Consider the following 17,667-nt stretch of genomic DNA (forward strand, 5'->3'; position numbering starts at 1 on the left):
AAGACAATTTGTTAAATTGAGGTCCCTGGAATGGGGGTTGTAACGCTCTAAGATGGTTACAATCTACCGGGAACAGGTGTTTTTTTTAAGTTAATCTTTTTTGTGCAGGCAAAGTGGGAGTAGTGTTAAAATTCACTCATACTTAGTCTTGGCAAGCTTATTTTGGTCTTGTGCAGCCAAAACTGAGACAAAAGTTCTGAGTTTTGAGAGACGGCTAAACCCCTGAGTGTAGCTATCTGTCAAAACCATTTGCCAATCATAACAGCACTGTGTCTGGCAGATGGTTTCTTGCTAATGTGGCATGTAGTAGTGCATCCAAACTTTGAAGCATCTCTAAGTATAGAATTAGTGAAGTTTAATACTTCTATTTCTCATTTTCAATTTCTAGCATTTCAAATGGAAAATGTATCAACATGCAATTGAGAAAGCTAACCATCTTCCAGTAATGCTGAAAACAGTAAACCTAAGCAAAGAAAGTATAGTGAAAGTTATGTATCTTTTGCCCAAGTTTATCTCTCAAAAGAATCATTAGTTACATTCATAAGGTAATCATATAAGTTAGCAATTTATCTTAACAGAACTTGGCTTTTCTTTAGAGACTGCCTTTTTCTGTTCAATAGTGTCCAATTCTCAGAGATTCTCTGCAGTTTTCTTTCCAAAGTTTTTCAGAAATGGTTTGCCATTATCTTTTTCCCAGGGCTGAGAGAGAGTAACCACCCAAAGGTCACCCAGGTGTGGAACTAGAACTCATGGTCTCCTGGTTTCTAGCCTGTTCCCTTAATCATGGCACCAAACTAATTCTCTGAGAGATTGCCTTTAACAAGTCCCTAATGTTCTTTGCAGTGGTTTACAAATACTTGAAGGACTGTCATAGGACAGAAGGGGTGAATTTATTCTCCATAACTAGATATGGTCCTAAACTGTCTCTGCAGGTATGAAAACCAAGCTGCGCTCTAAGAAATATTTTAAAAAGGCCAACATTCTATAGAAATTACACTGAATTTAACAGAGATTATCTTAAACCCTGTCATAACCAAAAGAACAAGAGACAGTAACATCAAATATTACTGAAGATGGCAAATTCTACAAAAAGCTTTCAATCCTCTTAAAACTTAGGGCTGGGAAAAACGGCAACTTTTCTGTATTATTGTCTATTAGATAACCTTAGTAAAAGGCAGACCAAGCTGCACCTCAATTAAACTAGGTAGTTAATTCTAGATTCATAAAGGAAACCATATGATTTCTTTCCTTTTAGCCTAGAATGATGCACAAATCAGGCCACTGTGGCATATTCCACAAGTTATGATTAAAGCATGGCTGGATGTTATCTGCAAATATAAATGTTGCTTTTGGATTAAGCTACCAACAGAACTGTGTCCAGCATGAAACTCATTTATTACTCACCCGCGTATTATTGCGTTCTGCTTTCAGCTCAGAGATTTCCTCTTCCCTTTCCAACAGCTGTTCTCGACATGCATTGAGTTCCCTGGTCAATGTTGCAAATTCCTGCAAGACAATCATAAGCTCCACAATTGAGTTAGGTTTCTATAGATTTTGCCTAAATAAAAGTAATGCCATAAAAAGGGGAATTGCATCCCTATCCTTCTCCCACCCCCTATCCTACCCAAAAAGATCACAAAATATTTCAATTAACCAAACTGGGTTTTGTTACCCATCTGATTATGAATTATGAAATCAGTTAAATAAAATTCATAGTTGTTCTTCAACAAACAAAAGCAGGTCTTTTTATTTTGACACTTATCAGCAGGTTTTTATACTTCACAAGGCAACAAAATAACAGAGTTGGAAGGGACCTTGGAGGTCTTCTAATCCACCCCACTGCTTAGGCAGGAAACCACCACTTCAGACAAATGGCTATCTAATCTCTTCTTAAAAACTTCCAGTGTTGGAGCATTTACAACTTCTGGAGGCAAATTGTTCAACTGATTAATTGTTATAATTGTCAGGAAATTTCTCCTTAGTTCTAATTTGCTTCCCTCCTTGATTAGTTTCCACCCATTGTTTCTTGTTCTACCCTCAGGTGCTTTGAAGAATAGTTTGACTCCCTCTTCTTTGTGGCAACCCCTGAGATATTGGAACACTGCTATCATGTTATCCTTAATCTTTCTTTTCACAAGACTGGACATATCTAGTTCCAGCAACTGTTCTTTATATGTTTTATCCTCGAGTCACCTAATCATCTTTGTTGCTCTTCTCTGCAATCTTTCTAGAGTCAAGTGTTCCAAAGTTACATTTATTTCTTTGGTGTAATCTGAAATGGCAGTAAGATTCCACTATCACCGGTACCTCTCCCCTTAGTTTCTTTCCTATGTGAATTAAAGAAAATAAGAATAGCAAGTAAAGTGTTTCAGTCTGTTCATATAAGACAGTTACTAGTAAGTGCACTTTTTGGTATAATAAAATATTGAGCCTTATATGCCAGTTCAAATTGCCATCTAAAGTTTTGTAGGAGAACAAAACATAGTTTTGCTTGTTTGTTTTCCCCCAAACAAGATTTGGATCAGCTTTCTGAGTTTTGTGCATGGCTCACACTGGGGCCTCCTTTAATTTTATTCACACAATAAACTCAAGAGGTATTTTGGGCTAAGAACGGCTGCCTAACATTATTCAATGGGTTTTGAGCATCAAACTGGGCAGGTAAGACCTCAAGATGACTATAATCATTATTCTACATGGATTCTGTAAAGTTAGAATGATGTAAGTATTTTTTCACTGTCAAAGGGTCATATCACCTGAAAAAGGGGAGCAGCCCTGGTGTGAAAGATTGTACTTACAGGCCTGATGTGATAGAAGGTGCTTCCACCCACATGCACAGAGACATGGTTGACTGGTATTCCTGGCTCCCATGTAGGATATCCAGATCTCCCACCCTCAACTGTCCTGCACCCTCCTACAATTTCTGGGCAAGAATCTATTCAGTAACTATCAAGAAAGTCCTTCTCTGCACTGACTTATTTGGAGAGGGCAGAAGTAGCAAACTGCTTTCTTTCCTTCATTCTTGCTTAGCCAAGCAGCCAGACCAATGATAAAGTTAAATTCGCTATCAGAACAATTCAATAAGAAATGTAACCCTTTCTAATGAGTAGCAAAGTTAAGGTACTTAATGGAAGATAAAGCCAGAAAGAGAAGAGGAAATAGGAGAAAATAACAATTGAGTCTGTAGGATTTTTCTCAGTAACTGCTCCTCTAGACAAGAAATGCCTATACAGAATACATAAAACAAGGTACAGCTGAGATCACTTCCCATTGAACAAATTAAGGTTATAATTTGCATCAAGCTTTTACTAGTTCTTAGACTGATATTACACTCCCAATTTCCATCTTCTGTGGAACTGGAGTGCTGCTTTTCTAGTTGTGAGCCAGCTGGGAGAGATACTTTGTCTTCCCATGAGAGGAAATCACAAAACCAAGACAAATTGATTTTGCCATCACCATGCACACTCTGAAGGAAATCTTTTCACCACTGGTTGCTTTTTAACTCTAGACTGACAGGTTAGATGTTGGTTTTTCTCTTATGTTTAAACCCATTGGGATGAGATTTTCTTTCACACTAGCATTCCATGTTGGCCTCCCATTCAAATAGCAATAGCACTTAGACATATATATATATATATATATATATATATATATATTATATATATTATATAGCTTCACAGTGCTTTACAGCCCTCTGAACTGTTTACAGAGTCAGCATATGTCTCCAACAATCTGGGTCCACATTTTACCGACCTTAGAAGGATGGAAGGCTGAGTCAACCTTGAACCAGTGAGAATCGAACTGCTGGCAGTCAGCAGAATTAGCCTGCAATATTGAATTCTAACCACCACCCTGCCATGGGTTTGTCAAAATAAACTCTAAAACAGTTCACAAATTTTAGCTTACAATTCATCTATACATTGTATATCACTCCAGTCTGAGTACTCTGCATATCATATTTTCTCCCTTGGAGCACAACATAAGAAAGTCTAGCACTGGTTAGAAACTCTAACACTGGTCAGTTTCTAAACCAAGACAAGATCAAACAGGTGCTGTCACCTGCCAAAGTGAAAGAACTAAACCACAGTTCATAATTTATCCTTTGCCATTGAACATTGGTGGCATTGTCCTGGGGGAGAAGCGAGGGAATCAACAAAAAGGGAATGATTGTGGCTGCCCTTTCTGACATACAATATTGTCTCTGACAGTGCAAAGCTACAGCTTCCCTTCAATGAATCTTTCACTGCCATGAGACACTATATATTTCCAAGAAAACTTTGGTAACTAGTTTTTTTGCCTTTTCATTAGAATGGTATTGCCATGTATTTATCAATTAGAGAACCTGCTGTGATGATGACTCTGTTAGAAATGTAAAACATTCCTGGTGATAGGGAGAAAGAAGCAAGCTGGAAAAAAAAAATAGCCTCTCAAATGTCCCTTCTATAATTTCAGAGGACTTTAAAAAGTAAATGGCAATTGGAGAAATTTCTACAGACAGAGATTACCTCAAGGAGGGCAGAAATAAACAAAGCGTGTGTGTGCAAAACAGGGAAATACAATAGGAACTATTTTGGGAGATACTTGATTCTCTTTGGGAAGGTAATAATAAATCGTATTTTCATAATATAGAGCATATGAAATAGCTCAGAGTGCTCTTAATGTACTATCTTTCCCAAATATTAGAATGCAGACAAGAACAGCATTCAGATAATCAGCTTGAATTTTCTCTGGCTTGATATTTTGGTAAAATAAGTGTAGTGTAGCATAAGAGATGAGAAGGGAGAATCCTCCTGTGTGTGTCTTTCACTGAGACAAAATCCAAGTACCAGTACATGAATACTACAAGTAACTTGGTAAGAAAAATTAGGAAAGTTAATGCAAAAGATAATTGTCTGATTTATTATGCTGTAATGTAAGTAATAGCAGGTTGACTTGCAAGATAATCTTTGAACCAGGGATCCTTACTTACATATTGTAATGTGAATATGCCTGGGATGGAACTGTATTTCATTTGTGCTTGAGGCACAGTAACTAATATGTGCCCCGTTGATAGGTGTTTTGTCCTTACTGTTAAAAGGGAATGTTGCAGGTGACATGGTTATAACTAAGACTGGTAACCTACTTCTTGATGAGTGATGGAGGTCAACATTCATGAGCCCATCAGTTAATCAAGATGGTTTATGGAAGATTGCAACTTGGACTTTAACAGAAGTAAATTATAAAGCAGATAAATTAATGAATGAAATGAATGAAATATATATATTTTAGAGTTACAACCCCGGTATGCCCAAATATGGGAGGAAGATCAAGATCAAGACCTTTATTTATTATCAGCACAAATACACACACACACACACACACCACACATATATACACTGTGCAACAAACAAAAGGGTGATGGGAAATGATGATCTGAATAGACCTGATTTAAAGTACCTAATAGAATTGATGAATACACACAGGGAAGTGAAAGTGTGGGCTTAATTATGAACAAAAGCACTAAAAGCACAGGAATTCATAGGTAGTAAAATTTACACGTGATGAAACTAATGAAAGGTGATAAAAGAAAATCAGAGATCATTTTGCACAAAAACTGCAGTTTTCAGAATGAATACATCTCAGAAATAAAGTTATTCTATCATAAGAGATTAAAGGATTTGTCAGAAAGAGATGAAAGTGTACAAGAAAACTGTTTGGGACACTCAAAGACCCAAACATGAAAGAGAATGATAACTTATGTGTAACTGTTTTGAGCAGTTGATACATGATTAAAACATATATTCCCATATGTACATACAAGGAATGATTCATTCATTCACAAGCAATGGATCTAAAAATCTAAAAACACAATTGATTGATTGATTGATTTGGGGATAGTGAGAGAATTAGTGAAGGACATTAAGATGAAGAGAGATTGTACCATTATTTGGTAGAGTCAAAATCAATTTTGGGAGAAAAAGAACATCCAAAGAACTAAATTATGTCAGAATGAAAGAAGAATGACTACAGGAAGAAAAAGGCTGAGTCCTGTTTTAAAGTTTATTAGAGGATAAATTAACAAAATGATTGGCAAGTAGCTATAAAGAAAGACAAGATGAAATTGCTTAGAACAAATAAAATTAATCATATTACAAAGTACTAGAGAAGCACATGGAATTACATTAATAGGAAATATGAAAAAGGTGCTTGGTGGAAAGTTGAAGGGAAAGGGGTGTGATGGGAAGAAATTCATATATAAGAGTAACTGCTGGGGGGAAAGGAAGGGAGGAAGACAGAAGATCTATGGTGGAACTACCAGCTAAAGGAGAGGCGAACACTTCTAGGAGGAGTAAAAAGACATTCCAGCTTGGAGTTAGTTCAGGGGACAAAACATTGGATATCTGTCATTTCCCAAGGGAAGTCTGGTGAGATTTTTGTAAAGTAAGCAACGCTAAAGTATCTACCTCGGCTTGTTCATGGATTGGTTCTGTTTGTTTCCACCTGGCCAATCAGGTGTTTAATAAAAAAATGGCCACAGAAAAATATGTATCAAAAGGAAAGGAATTAACTAAGGTACAGTTTTGACGGAAATAAAGGATTGTTTGGAAATCTGTGATAAAGGCTATGAAGGAAGACATCAGCAGAGTAAATAGTGTTAAAACTAAAAGTGGTCGTAGGTGACCAGGCTGAGCCCAAGGGCTCAAACATGTCATCAATCTTGAATCCCTTCCCGCCCATAAGAGATAAAAGCCCATCTTGAATTCCATTGACTCTTATCTATCACCAGTTTGCTTTGACCATTAATAGTTCAGATTCTAATAGAGTGCATAAGTTTACAATAAACCTTTATATTCATTTGAACTGCTTGGACTTCTGATTTTCCTGCACTTGACAGTGGTAATAAAATTTGGAATGCAACTGAAATGAGGGAATGTTGGAAAGAGTATTTCTATCAGAATTTATAGAGTTGTAGTAGAAATGAAATAATTACCATAAATTATGTACATCAAAATGCTGTGAGAAAAATGAATAATGTAAGGTTGCAAGAATAGATGATATAAAATGGAGAAATACTAAAATATTTTATATGATTGGCTTATGGAGAGGCTAGGTGATTAACTGTTTCACCTTATTGTAAGTACTACCTCTATGCCTGATGGTGAGAAATATATAATAATTATTCCCTTATATAAAAGGAAGGGTAGCAAGAATATATGCAAAAACTACAAAGTGATGTTTTTTTCTTATGAATGCCAGGAAAGATTTTAGCAGAATTTCAGGCCACATGAAAGTTGCTTAAAAGGGAATAGTGTGATTGGTATACAGTATAATAGTGAAGTTTTTTAAAGAAACATTTAAGTATTTTTGCAAGAGACTCGAGATCCCTTTAGTTTGCAAGATTCTGTCAATGTAAGTTAACAGATAGTTACAGTAGTATTCATGGTTGTGTTTCTTATCTGGACTGTCTGTATAGGGTTAACATAAATCTTGCAAGACTGAAAGTACTTTTCCCTCTTTTCTCTTTACTCTTCAGAAAACTAGAGAGGGCCACTTATGAAACACTTGGTCTCTCCACCTGTAGAATTGAGATAATGTTTACATGCCAAGTTTGCTAGTCTGCAGCCTCCTTTCCTGGCAAGATCATTCTCACATGCCATTACAGATACAGATTTATGAGATTCCCTTAATGTTTAAGCTAAACAGCAATTTAAAACAGTCACCTTTTGGAACTCAATATTACCTTGTCTCGTTGGCATCATGGTTCTTGTAGATACAGTTAACAAGTTTTTCCTCCTTTTATTAGTGAAATTATTTATAAGCTTATATTATTTTGTATAGTAATAAGCTTGGCAGATGAGACAAGACACCAGAGTCAGCTTTAGTTAAGGCATTGTCCCAGGATAACAAAGCTTAATGGGCCCCATTGCCATCCTCCTTCCAAATTATTCTAAAAATAAATGATCATATCAGCAGGAGGTGATGTCATCATTCAATATGGCCTAGGGGTGTCATAGACTCTTGAGTATATGAATTAGGCAATTGAAAATATTACACATTTAAATATTTATTGGAGAGGCTACTTTAAGGATAGTCTTCCTACATCTCACCCTATACAGCAAGAATGATAACACTTGTTGTTTTTAAACTTAAATATTTAATAATTATTAACTTATGTTTTTTCAGAAACAGAATGCAGTAATATAGAGGTTATCAAAGTCTTTTGTATTTCCTATCAAGTTGTTTCATTCTTTAAAAAAATCTTTTAAAGTATCTTAATAGGATCCATATCATAATATCTAGAATAGTATACCCACTAAAATCAATGGAATTTTGACATGACTGATTGGAATGCCTTCTATTTGAATAGATCAGTTCTAAGCATGACTGTGTCTGGATGGAATCCATAATAAACCATTCTTCATTTATTTTTATTTTTTTCTAAATAGGAGGAAGAAATAAATAATTCTGGAGTATTGGTCTCATTTGAGGCCTCTTATTTGAATTATTTTTTCTTCCAAACTCATTTTGTTAATCAAAACAGATGCCAAAGCAATCAGTACTATTGACTAAGCATCACGCAAATAATTATCCCAATGAGTAGCCAGAAAAACCTTTCTCCCTCAAAAAAAAAAAAAAGAGGGGGGAGGGGAGACAGAAAGAATGTCCCAATCAGCATAGTGCTTTCAAACTTCTCATAATTGTCAATATGCCGCTTTAGTTTGCAGAAACAAATATTAGCTAAAATGTTAAAATAAAATAGCAGTAGTGATAGCTGTAAGAATAATAAAACAACAAAATTTTCTTAACCATCAGAGTTCAAGCTCAGTTTCTCTGAGATTGCGCATGAGCACAGCCTGAATTCTTTCAGAACTGTCTCTGCAGCCATTATTTCAAACATAAAAATCTCGCTGTTGGATTATCTAAAAAAAACCCACTAGTTCACCATACTATTTGTCACATTGTAAAATGGGAAGCTTTTAGAAAGCACAAAAATCTGATAATCCCTTTCTCCTGTTCTTCCCCATTCAAAATATTCAGAATGGGGTATTGAAAATGTGCTGCCTCTGATTTTGGCAATAGGATAAAAGCATCTTCAAAAAGAGGACAATGAACAGTCACTGTCATTTGGACCCCATGTTATCAGTAGAACTTAATTTTGTAGCTATTTAAATATACAGACTGAAGTGTGTATGTGTGTGTGAAACAAGAAAGATAAAAACTAACAGGAACTAATAATTAAGATGAAAGAAAGAGAAGAAAGAGAGAACAAAACCAAAAGTGCAGGAGAAAAGAAAGCAAAAAGAAAAGGCTTCTGATTTTCTTTTATAACAGTTATAAGTATAAATTTAAATTGACTTCTTTAAAATTACAATATTAATTTCATTAGAGGGAAATATTAAAATTGCCAAAGTACAGTATACAAAGAAGCAAAACTAATCATGTCTCTGGAGCTAACTTATCTAAAAGTTCAGCTTATCAAATTGTGCAAGCTTATTTGACCAGAAATAAAAGAACTGGGGAGGGGATATTAATTTCAGGAATTCTTTAAATATCCTTTCTACCTATGATTTCTACAACTCTCGATAATCGCACTCTGGTAACATAGGAGCATAGAACAAAGTATAAATGTCTGCCCTTTTAATCAACAAACACAGCATGCAGTTTGAAACAGCAGGGAGAATTTAATAAACTGCAAGTTCATACTCACTCAGCTATTACTCACTTCCAGAACCCTATACACAATTTTCTGTGATTGTTGAAGTAACCTAAAGCAAAGAACAAACATTTCTAAATGAGTAGCTTCCAAAAGTCAAGGGCCCCATTTCTTGCAAATAAATGCCAATCATACCAGGACACCTTTGAGGGCGACATATTTGTTCCCAGGAAGCAGCCCTAGAACTATTAGCTCTTAATGTTGGTGGTCTAACCAGCAACACTAACACTGCCCAAGTCCTCTAGCCCTCACAAAGAATTTTGGAGCTACCTATTATACCACAGTTTCCATTCCTTAACACAAAGAAAAAAAAGCAGGAAGTCATGCCCACAAATAACTTCTGAAAAAAGACACAAATCTGCTGAAAGTTTAGACAGGCCTGAAAACCTAACAGCCCTGGAGTATTTCTACCTAAAAAAAAAGGAAGTGCTAGGATGGATACGTATTGCAAGCAATACCCTGCTTACCTGAAACATGAACATGCTGAAATTAATGCCATTGGGAAGATGGATGTTTATGAATTGGTTCCCTGTATTCATGCAGGAAAATCATAGCCACCTTGATCAGTAAATCCATAGCTCTACAGAGTGAAGGGAGAGTAGCAGCTAAGTCCAGGAAGGAAGGTTAGGAGCAGCACAGATTCTAGATGCCACTGCACACCTTGGTTTGAGATTCAAATCAGTAGGAAATCACGTCATATATACCTAGAAGGATGAGGAGGATTGGGCACTGTAACAGTGTCACCAAAGCTTGCAGAAATTCCCCATCTGCTGCCTGGGTTAATCACATCGCTGTTCAAGATACAGAGAAGGCAGATGTATGATTTGGTAAGAGAAGCACAGGAGCTACAAGCAGGAGCTGGGAGCCAGAAGAGCCAGCAACCTCCCCCAGAGGATCTCGCAGATACACAAATGACCTAGTTTGCTTTGCATTGCTTGCATGTTTCCTACCCTGAATGTTAGAGGCAGAGGAATTGAAGCAGGAGCAGAAAGTAAATCACTGGATAGCCCCTTAATCCAAGCGGCTGCAGAGCCCAGGAGGCATAACCCTCCCTTGGTGACCTGGCATGCTCTCTGCCCAGCTGCTCAGCATGAACAGACACCATTGCTAGGGCTCTCACTCCAAAGGAGGAGCGCTTAGCAGGAAGGTAGCGAATCGAAGACAGGCGGGGGAGAGTTACGTACCCGAAAGTTAGTTGGAGCCTGCAGCATGGACCGTAGCATATTTACTGATAGAACTGGGTGACCCAGCTAGAGAACGGCCAAAGGGCAGAGATTGCTCAGTGAGGAAGCAGCAAGACCATAACATGAGAGGGCCAGCTCAGGTGTTTAGCTTTTCCCATCCCTGTCAAGCTCTTATAGGATACTGTGGCAGCTTAGAAGTAGAAGGGGGTTGGCACCACCATAAAATAGCAAGTGGTGAAGTCAAACTCTTTAGTTCAGCAGACAATTTATTAAGGAATTTCATCAAAATACAGACACATGTTAATTCAAACCCCAATCACTATGATGCTAACAACAGACACTTGCATTGCTTTCAAGTAACTCCTTTACACTTCGTTTAATTTTATTTCTCTGAAGAAAAAATTCCCCATCCCCACAACAATAGTATTAAGTAGACATAACAATGAAATGCTGACGATTATATTTCAATATGCTGCTATCTCTATGACAATTTGTCAAGTCTACATTTCTCTACACCGCTACACCTATACTACACCTATACCTGGTGTACTGTAATGAAGCCAGAAATTCTTGCTTAGACCAAGGAGTAGTCAGTTCAAGTATCCATGTTTAAAATAAATTATTTTTTTCTATTTAACCATTTGGAGGAGGAGCTCTGCTTCCCACGTGTAGCTTCTACTAAACGCCTTCAGTTCCTAAGCCCAACAGAGTGAAACAAAGGAAACAAAAGGAACAGTAGAGTCTTTATCACTGTACTTGTTATTTATTATACTTGTATGCCATATACTTCCAATACAAACCAAGTCATCTAAGATTAATTCAAGTTAGCAGACTGGGTTGTGTTTATTCACAGATGACCACTCAAAGAATTGTATTTATAGCTCAATAACCATTTTTTCCCTTTCGTTGTGGATTTTCATGAGTCACAAACTGTGTCCCTAGCCAGAAGAAGAAATTTATTATCATATGGCAACCGAAAATGGATCAGCTCTTCCAAAAATTATATCTGTCTTAGAATGATATATAATCTACAGTCATTAATAAATGAGGTTATATGGCCACCAGATATAATTCCAGTCAGGAAATATATTGTTGAAGCAAAAAAAAGTGTTAATTAGTTTGTCTATGGAGATACTCAATTAATTAAATTAACCAGACCACCCATCTGCAGTCACCTTTCCTGGTCTCTTAGAGAAGCAATAAAAATCCTTGCAAGGCAAAAGGAGTCTAATAACTAGGAGAAAGCATACTTGGTGGCAAGGAAAGCTATGATAAGAGTAACAACGCTTAGAAATGATTCACTAAACAATCTTTATTTTAAAATACAGAACCTTTCTTTTTTCAATAAGCCATTGTTTATTGTCATTATTTCACTACCTCTGGCCTCATGGATGTATTCAGGCTTTGAGCTACAAAAATGCATATATAGGGTTGCATTCCTGCCTTTTTAGGTTTGCTATTGTAGTTTTCAATTTCAAAATAAATGCAATTTTAGCTTTTACCAATTGATAGGTGTTGTGGCCTGGCAGGAGCCGTTGGAGCTGCCGCCAGACTCCGACAGCGGGGGGTCTTATGAGTCGGAGTTGGAGGAGGTGGAGGACCCTGGACAGGGTGTCGACTCTGAGCAGGGCGAGGAGAGACTGGTTGGCCACCAGGTGGCGGCAGAGCATTAGATCAAAGGGAATGTTCAGGAAAACATTTGGGAGTTGTTTCAGGATGCATGCAGGTGAAGGGCTACTCGACGGAAGGAATAACTGCGTAATTGTAGGACATGATTATGCTTAGCAGATGCTGATTAAGATCCTCTCCTGAGTATAAAAGAGACTTTTTGTGCAACACCCTGGTTGCAGGAGTCAATGTTCTCGTTCACGTTCATGATTCAGAGAAACCAACTTGGATAAGTGGGTTTGCTGTGAGAAGCTTGTTTGCATTGCCTAGGTTTGTAGTAATTGCTGCCACAGAGCTTATCTCTTTGTTATTTTGGGCTTGCAGCCAACGAGAGCTTGGACTGATTAAAACATTCTTTTGTACGTCTGTTTTGGCTTTCGTTCCTGATGGAGAAGGGGGGGGGGTCAGAACACAAATAGGTATCGTGTCTCTGTTATTAATAAACCCATGAAAGAGAAATTTATTCTACAGCACTACTACTGCTCTTGTGGAGCCTGTGCAAATCATAAAGGGCCATAGGTATTTAGTCAGTCTGTAGCAAAACTTGATGATTGTCATTATTCATCTAGAGAAATGCTGAGCTGAAAAAAAACATTCCCTTTAGATGGAACTTAGAAAGCCAGGAATAAATTTGGTTTTATAAAATTATAACAGTTAAAAAGGAAGAATACAATAAACATCCAAAAAATAATGAAGTGAAATGTTTCCAATGATCTTGAGGAGTTGGGTGAATTGGCAGATAAATTACTATATATCTTCGAGGAGGAGCTAATGTCGCGACGAGAGACATGCGGTCTTGATGCTCCGAGACCGCTGCCGATACTTTTGCTGCTGGATGGTCCAATCGGACCTAACCGTCCCATAGAGACAGTGAACAGGAAGAATACGTCTTGCTGATCTCAGGGACACCGCAAAGTCCCTGATCGATCCAAGAGAAGTTCTTCAAGCTGGCCACAAAATGTCCAGCCCCAGGCTGATGAAGTTGGGATGACTCCAGAATGGAAGGGATGTGGAAAGAGAAAGTGTGTCCATCTGGTGAGGAAACTTTATTGTTTTGGAAAAGACTGCCACAAAAAAATGTTTTAAAGTTAAATTAAATCCTAAAGCAGAAGAAAATAAGCAGTGAAATTAACCTATATTGGATTGCTTTCAATAGTGTGTTTAATTTTACTTGGTGGATTGAATTGCTCGCATTTTTTTTTAAAGCAGGAAGGGATCAGTTTTCTTCTTCTATTTATTTTATTTTTAACCTATGGTTTAAAGTTTATTTCAACAAGGACTTTTATTACTTGCTATTAATTCTATTTGAGAACTCTGTTTCTTTTAAGTTTGAAATAACATTAGAGAGTGGGAAGCAATACTGCCACTTGGAGGCTGGAGGCTTGAGTTTTTGAAACAATGCACTTTCCCTTTTCCTTTTGATCTCACTGACTTTGTATCTCGAGGCTTGGCAACTTGTTTATAGAAAGTGATAAGAAACAAGGGCACAAATTGTTTTTACAGATACACTTTGAGAGTCTTACTGGCAGTGGGAGAGAAAAAGAAACAGAACCTTCTTTTTTGAAGATTATAAATGAACTTGTGTTTAAGCTAATTTAATATAAGAAGCCTTGAAAGCCAGAGTGGCAATATCTACTAGTTTGTCAAAATGGCACAACATTCAAAAGAAACAATAACTTTGCAAAACATCTTGGCTGGAATTCAAAATTTATTAGAAATAACAGAGAGAATTGAGAAGAAGATGGAAAAAATAGAGTTTATAACAGCAAACAATGATGGGGTCAGAGTCCCAAAAATTGAAGGGGAAAATGATTATAAAGACAAGACAACTGATTACTTTACCAGTGGAGTGAAAGTGGTTGAAAGTGGGAAAGGAGAGTATGGAAAAGGGAATTAGATCAACAGGAACAGATTTCAAGGTATGGAAGAAGAAAAAGAGGAAAAATGATGGATTTAAGGAGAGAGAACTTCTCAGAAGCAAGATTGACAAACAAAGATAACCTGATTAAAATAGCAGATGGAGGGCATCGAGATTACTTAAGTGATGCTACAAGCAACAAGCTGCGGAGAGAAGTCCACAAAAATTTTATTAAGGAAATAAATAGAAGATCAATTCCACAAATGACAAAAGAAATAAGACTGTTATTACTGGAAGGATACAGGCTGATACATGAAAATTGATAATAAAAATTAGTTAACTTTAGTAATTAGTGATTAGTAATTTCTAGAGTGCTATGTTAAATAAATAATTGATAAGAATAATATGTACCTTATTATAAGGTACATACCAGTGTTGGTTTGATGAGAGGAAATTTGATATAATTAGCAAATGAATTTTTATTAATAAATAATATCTGTAACAATAACAATGAAATGACAAGGGATAAATTGTAAACAGCAATTTGGAAAGGAGGATCAGAAACCTTGTTATCAAACATAATTAATTTTTACTTAGAACATGCTATAAAGGGGTAATGTTATTAGATGATACTAGAAATAATTAATGAAATGCTACTATGTGCTTGTGTTTTTTAATTTTGGGCTATTTCATGTAAAAGGGATGTTAAAACAGCCACAGTCAAATGAGAAGCGTGGTTTGTTGATAGTAAGTATATAAAGATTTTTGATTTAAAATGCATAATATGATTTGAATTATAAGCAATGTCTGTGGAAGAGATGCATGAAAGTTATTTGTAACCAATCGACACCTTCTACAATATGATTAGTGATTAGTAATTTAGTAATCTTTAGAGTGATATGTTAAATAAATAATTGATAATGATAACAAGGTACACACATGTATTGGTTTGAAAGAGGAAACCTGATATAAATAGCTAATGAATTTCTATTAATAAATAACAATTATAATAATAATAATGAAATGACAAGGGATATACTTAACAATATATATATGTACATGGCTCAATAAAAGGTATTGGGATACAAATAGTAAACCGCGACTTGGAAAAGAGGATTAGAAATGTTGTTATCAATCATAATTAATTCTTACTTAGAACATGTTATAAAGGTGTAATGTTATTGGATGATATTAAATAATTAATGAAATGTCATTATGTGGTTGTGTTTTTCAATTTTGGATTATTTTATCAAAAGGACGTTAAAACAAGTATAGTCTAATGAGAATTGTGGGATGTTGGTAGTAAGAGATATAAATATTTTTTATTTAAAATATACAACGTGATATGAATTATAAGTAATGACTGTGGAAGAGATTCTTTTCAAAAAAACATTACTGTATCTTCAATAAAAAAAGAACTTTAAAAGAATGAATTTACAAAAATAAAAGTATGTTGTAAAGGATTGGGTTTTAAAAAAAAAAAAAAGTAAAGAAGACAAGTTTTTTTTCACAAGGCACAAATTCTCCAGCTCAATAAACCCAACATAATGGGCACTTAAGCTACTTTCAGTGAGTAAATGTGATTCAAGGAGGTAAAAAAATAGGGTGTTTTTAGATTTAAATTGTTCCAAAATGGCATTGTGAAGAAATGTAACCCATCTGTGTGATTTTAAAAGGCTACAATGAAGAATACATCAATCAATCTGAAGTCAGTCTTGAAAGACTCTGCTTAACAAGTTTTACTAATACTATAAATATTAACGTAAAAGGAAGATATACTCACATTTCTTTGTAAATCAAATATTATACTACCAGATTCATGAAAGCCCCTTAATAGACCACTGTGTGATTCAACTTTAAAAAAAACATTTTAGAATAGTAACCTCCAACTGCAGAATCAGATGTAAAAATAAGGTCGTACATAAAGAGAGTTAATATTTGCCCCTTTTGAATATAGTTTGTATGTTTTATTTCTTTATTTGAATCCAGCTTTATTGAGCTGAAAGAATTCCATATTAATTCACAAATGAAGAAATGGGCAGGAAAGAAAATGTGAACAGATAACTGATCTTTCTGAGGTGGGGAATATAGTCCATATTCATTTGTCAATACATTAGTATTAGCTGCTTATAGTTTATTATAGAGTCCTTCCATATATACTTTGTTATATATTATCCTGCACATTCCCACTTTTCTATTTGATTGGCAGAATGACAGCAAAATGTCAGCGAAACTTAACTAATTAGATATAGACAAAGGTATTGCCATTTTGCTAAAAAACCAGTTTGGTGCGTGATTAAAATGCGGACCTAGGACTCAGGAAATGGTCAGAAAACTAGGTCTCATCAGATATGAAAGCCAGTTGGCCAGTCACTCTCAGTCAGTCCACCTATTTCCACAGGTTATTGTGGAAAAGATAGGATGCAGGAGCATTATATATGTTTAGGTATGTTTGCTACCTTGAATTGTTTATTTTTAAAAATAGAATGAAATAATCATTATTGTAGTTCATCACACAGCCAATCTGGTGTTCAACTGGTTTGGCATTTTAATACACCAAAGTATTGCACAGACCAGTGACGTGCGGTCAGCTTTAGCCCCGGTTAGGCTGTTTTTAGACTTGTGGACTTCAACTCCCAGAATTCCACAACCAGGCATGCTCAGTTCCGATTTAAAGCGACAGCATATTTCCCCCTTGCAAAATAAGTTTTCCCATTCTTTTTCTTCTCCCTCCCCCTCCTTCCTCCCTCTCTCCTTCCCTCCCCCCTCTCTCAAACAGACACACGCACACAGAGAACTTCGATCCTTCTCTCATTCACTCACTCTCAAACACAAACACAGAAGTTGGATTGGATATATTTCCAAAGGCTTGAAAGCAGCTCCTCTGCCATACCCCCACATTTCCCTGCTGCCTTCCGATCAAACTTTTTGAATTCCTCCCCCCTCCCCACATACGGACCTTTTCCAGCTGTTTCAGAGACGATTTCAACTCTGCTTCTCCCTGCCCTACCCTGCCCTCTTGAAAAGCCAGAGCTCTGAAGTCAGACTGAGCTAGTCGCTCCTAGAAAACTCTAAAAGCCTCTAAAAATGCCCTCTACAGGAGGCGAGAGAATATTGCCTCATTTGCAATAAGAAATTCTTCCCTTGTTAACCCTTGCTTAACTCTTAAAGACGAAAAAAATCCTTATGCCAAAGAGGCCCCTAGTTCTCTGGCCTCCTCCTAGTTAATACTGAGAGCAGACAACCAAGCCACTGTGACTTGAAAT

The 17,667-nt window shown here is 36.3% G+C and overlaps 1 protein-coding gene across 1 annotated transcript in view; it reads right to left on the reverse strand.

The window, feature by feature from the left end:
- PPFIA4 (PTPRF interacting protein alpha 4) overlaps positions 1 to 17,667 on the reverse strand; it is an 81,450-nt gene that overhangs the window by 53,143 nt on the left and 10,640 nt on the right. Inside the window, 1 exon segment of the mRNA XM_032218590.1 lies at positions 1,405 to 1,506. Within this exon segment, the coding sequence (XP_032074481.1) occupies positions 1,405 to 1,506 (102 nt within the window).

The sequence above is a fragment of the Thamnophis elegans genome, chromosome 5, assembly GCF_009769535.1.
Source record: "Thamnophis elegans isolate rThaEle1 chromosome 5, rThaEle1.pri, whole genome shotgun sequence".
NCBI lineage: Eukaryota > Metazoa > Chordata > Lepidosauria > Squamata > Colubridae > Thamnophis > Thamnophis elegans.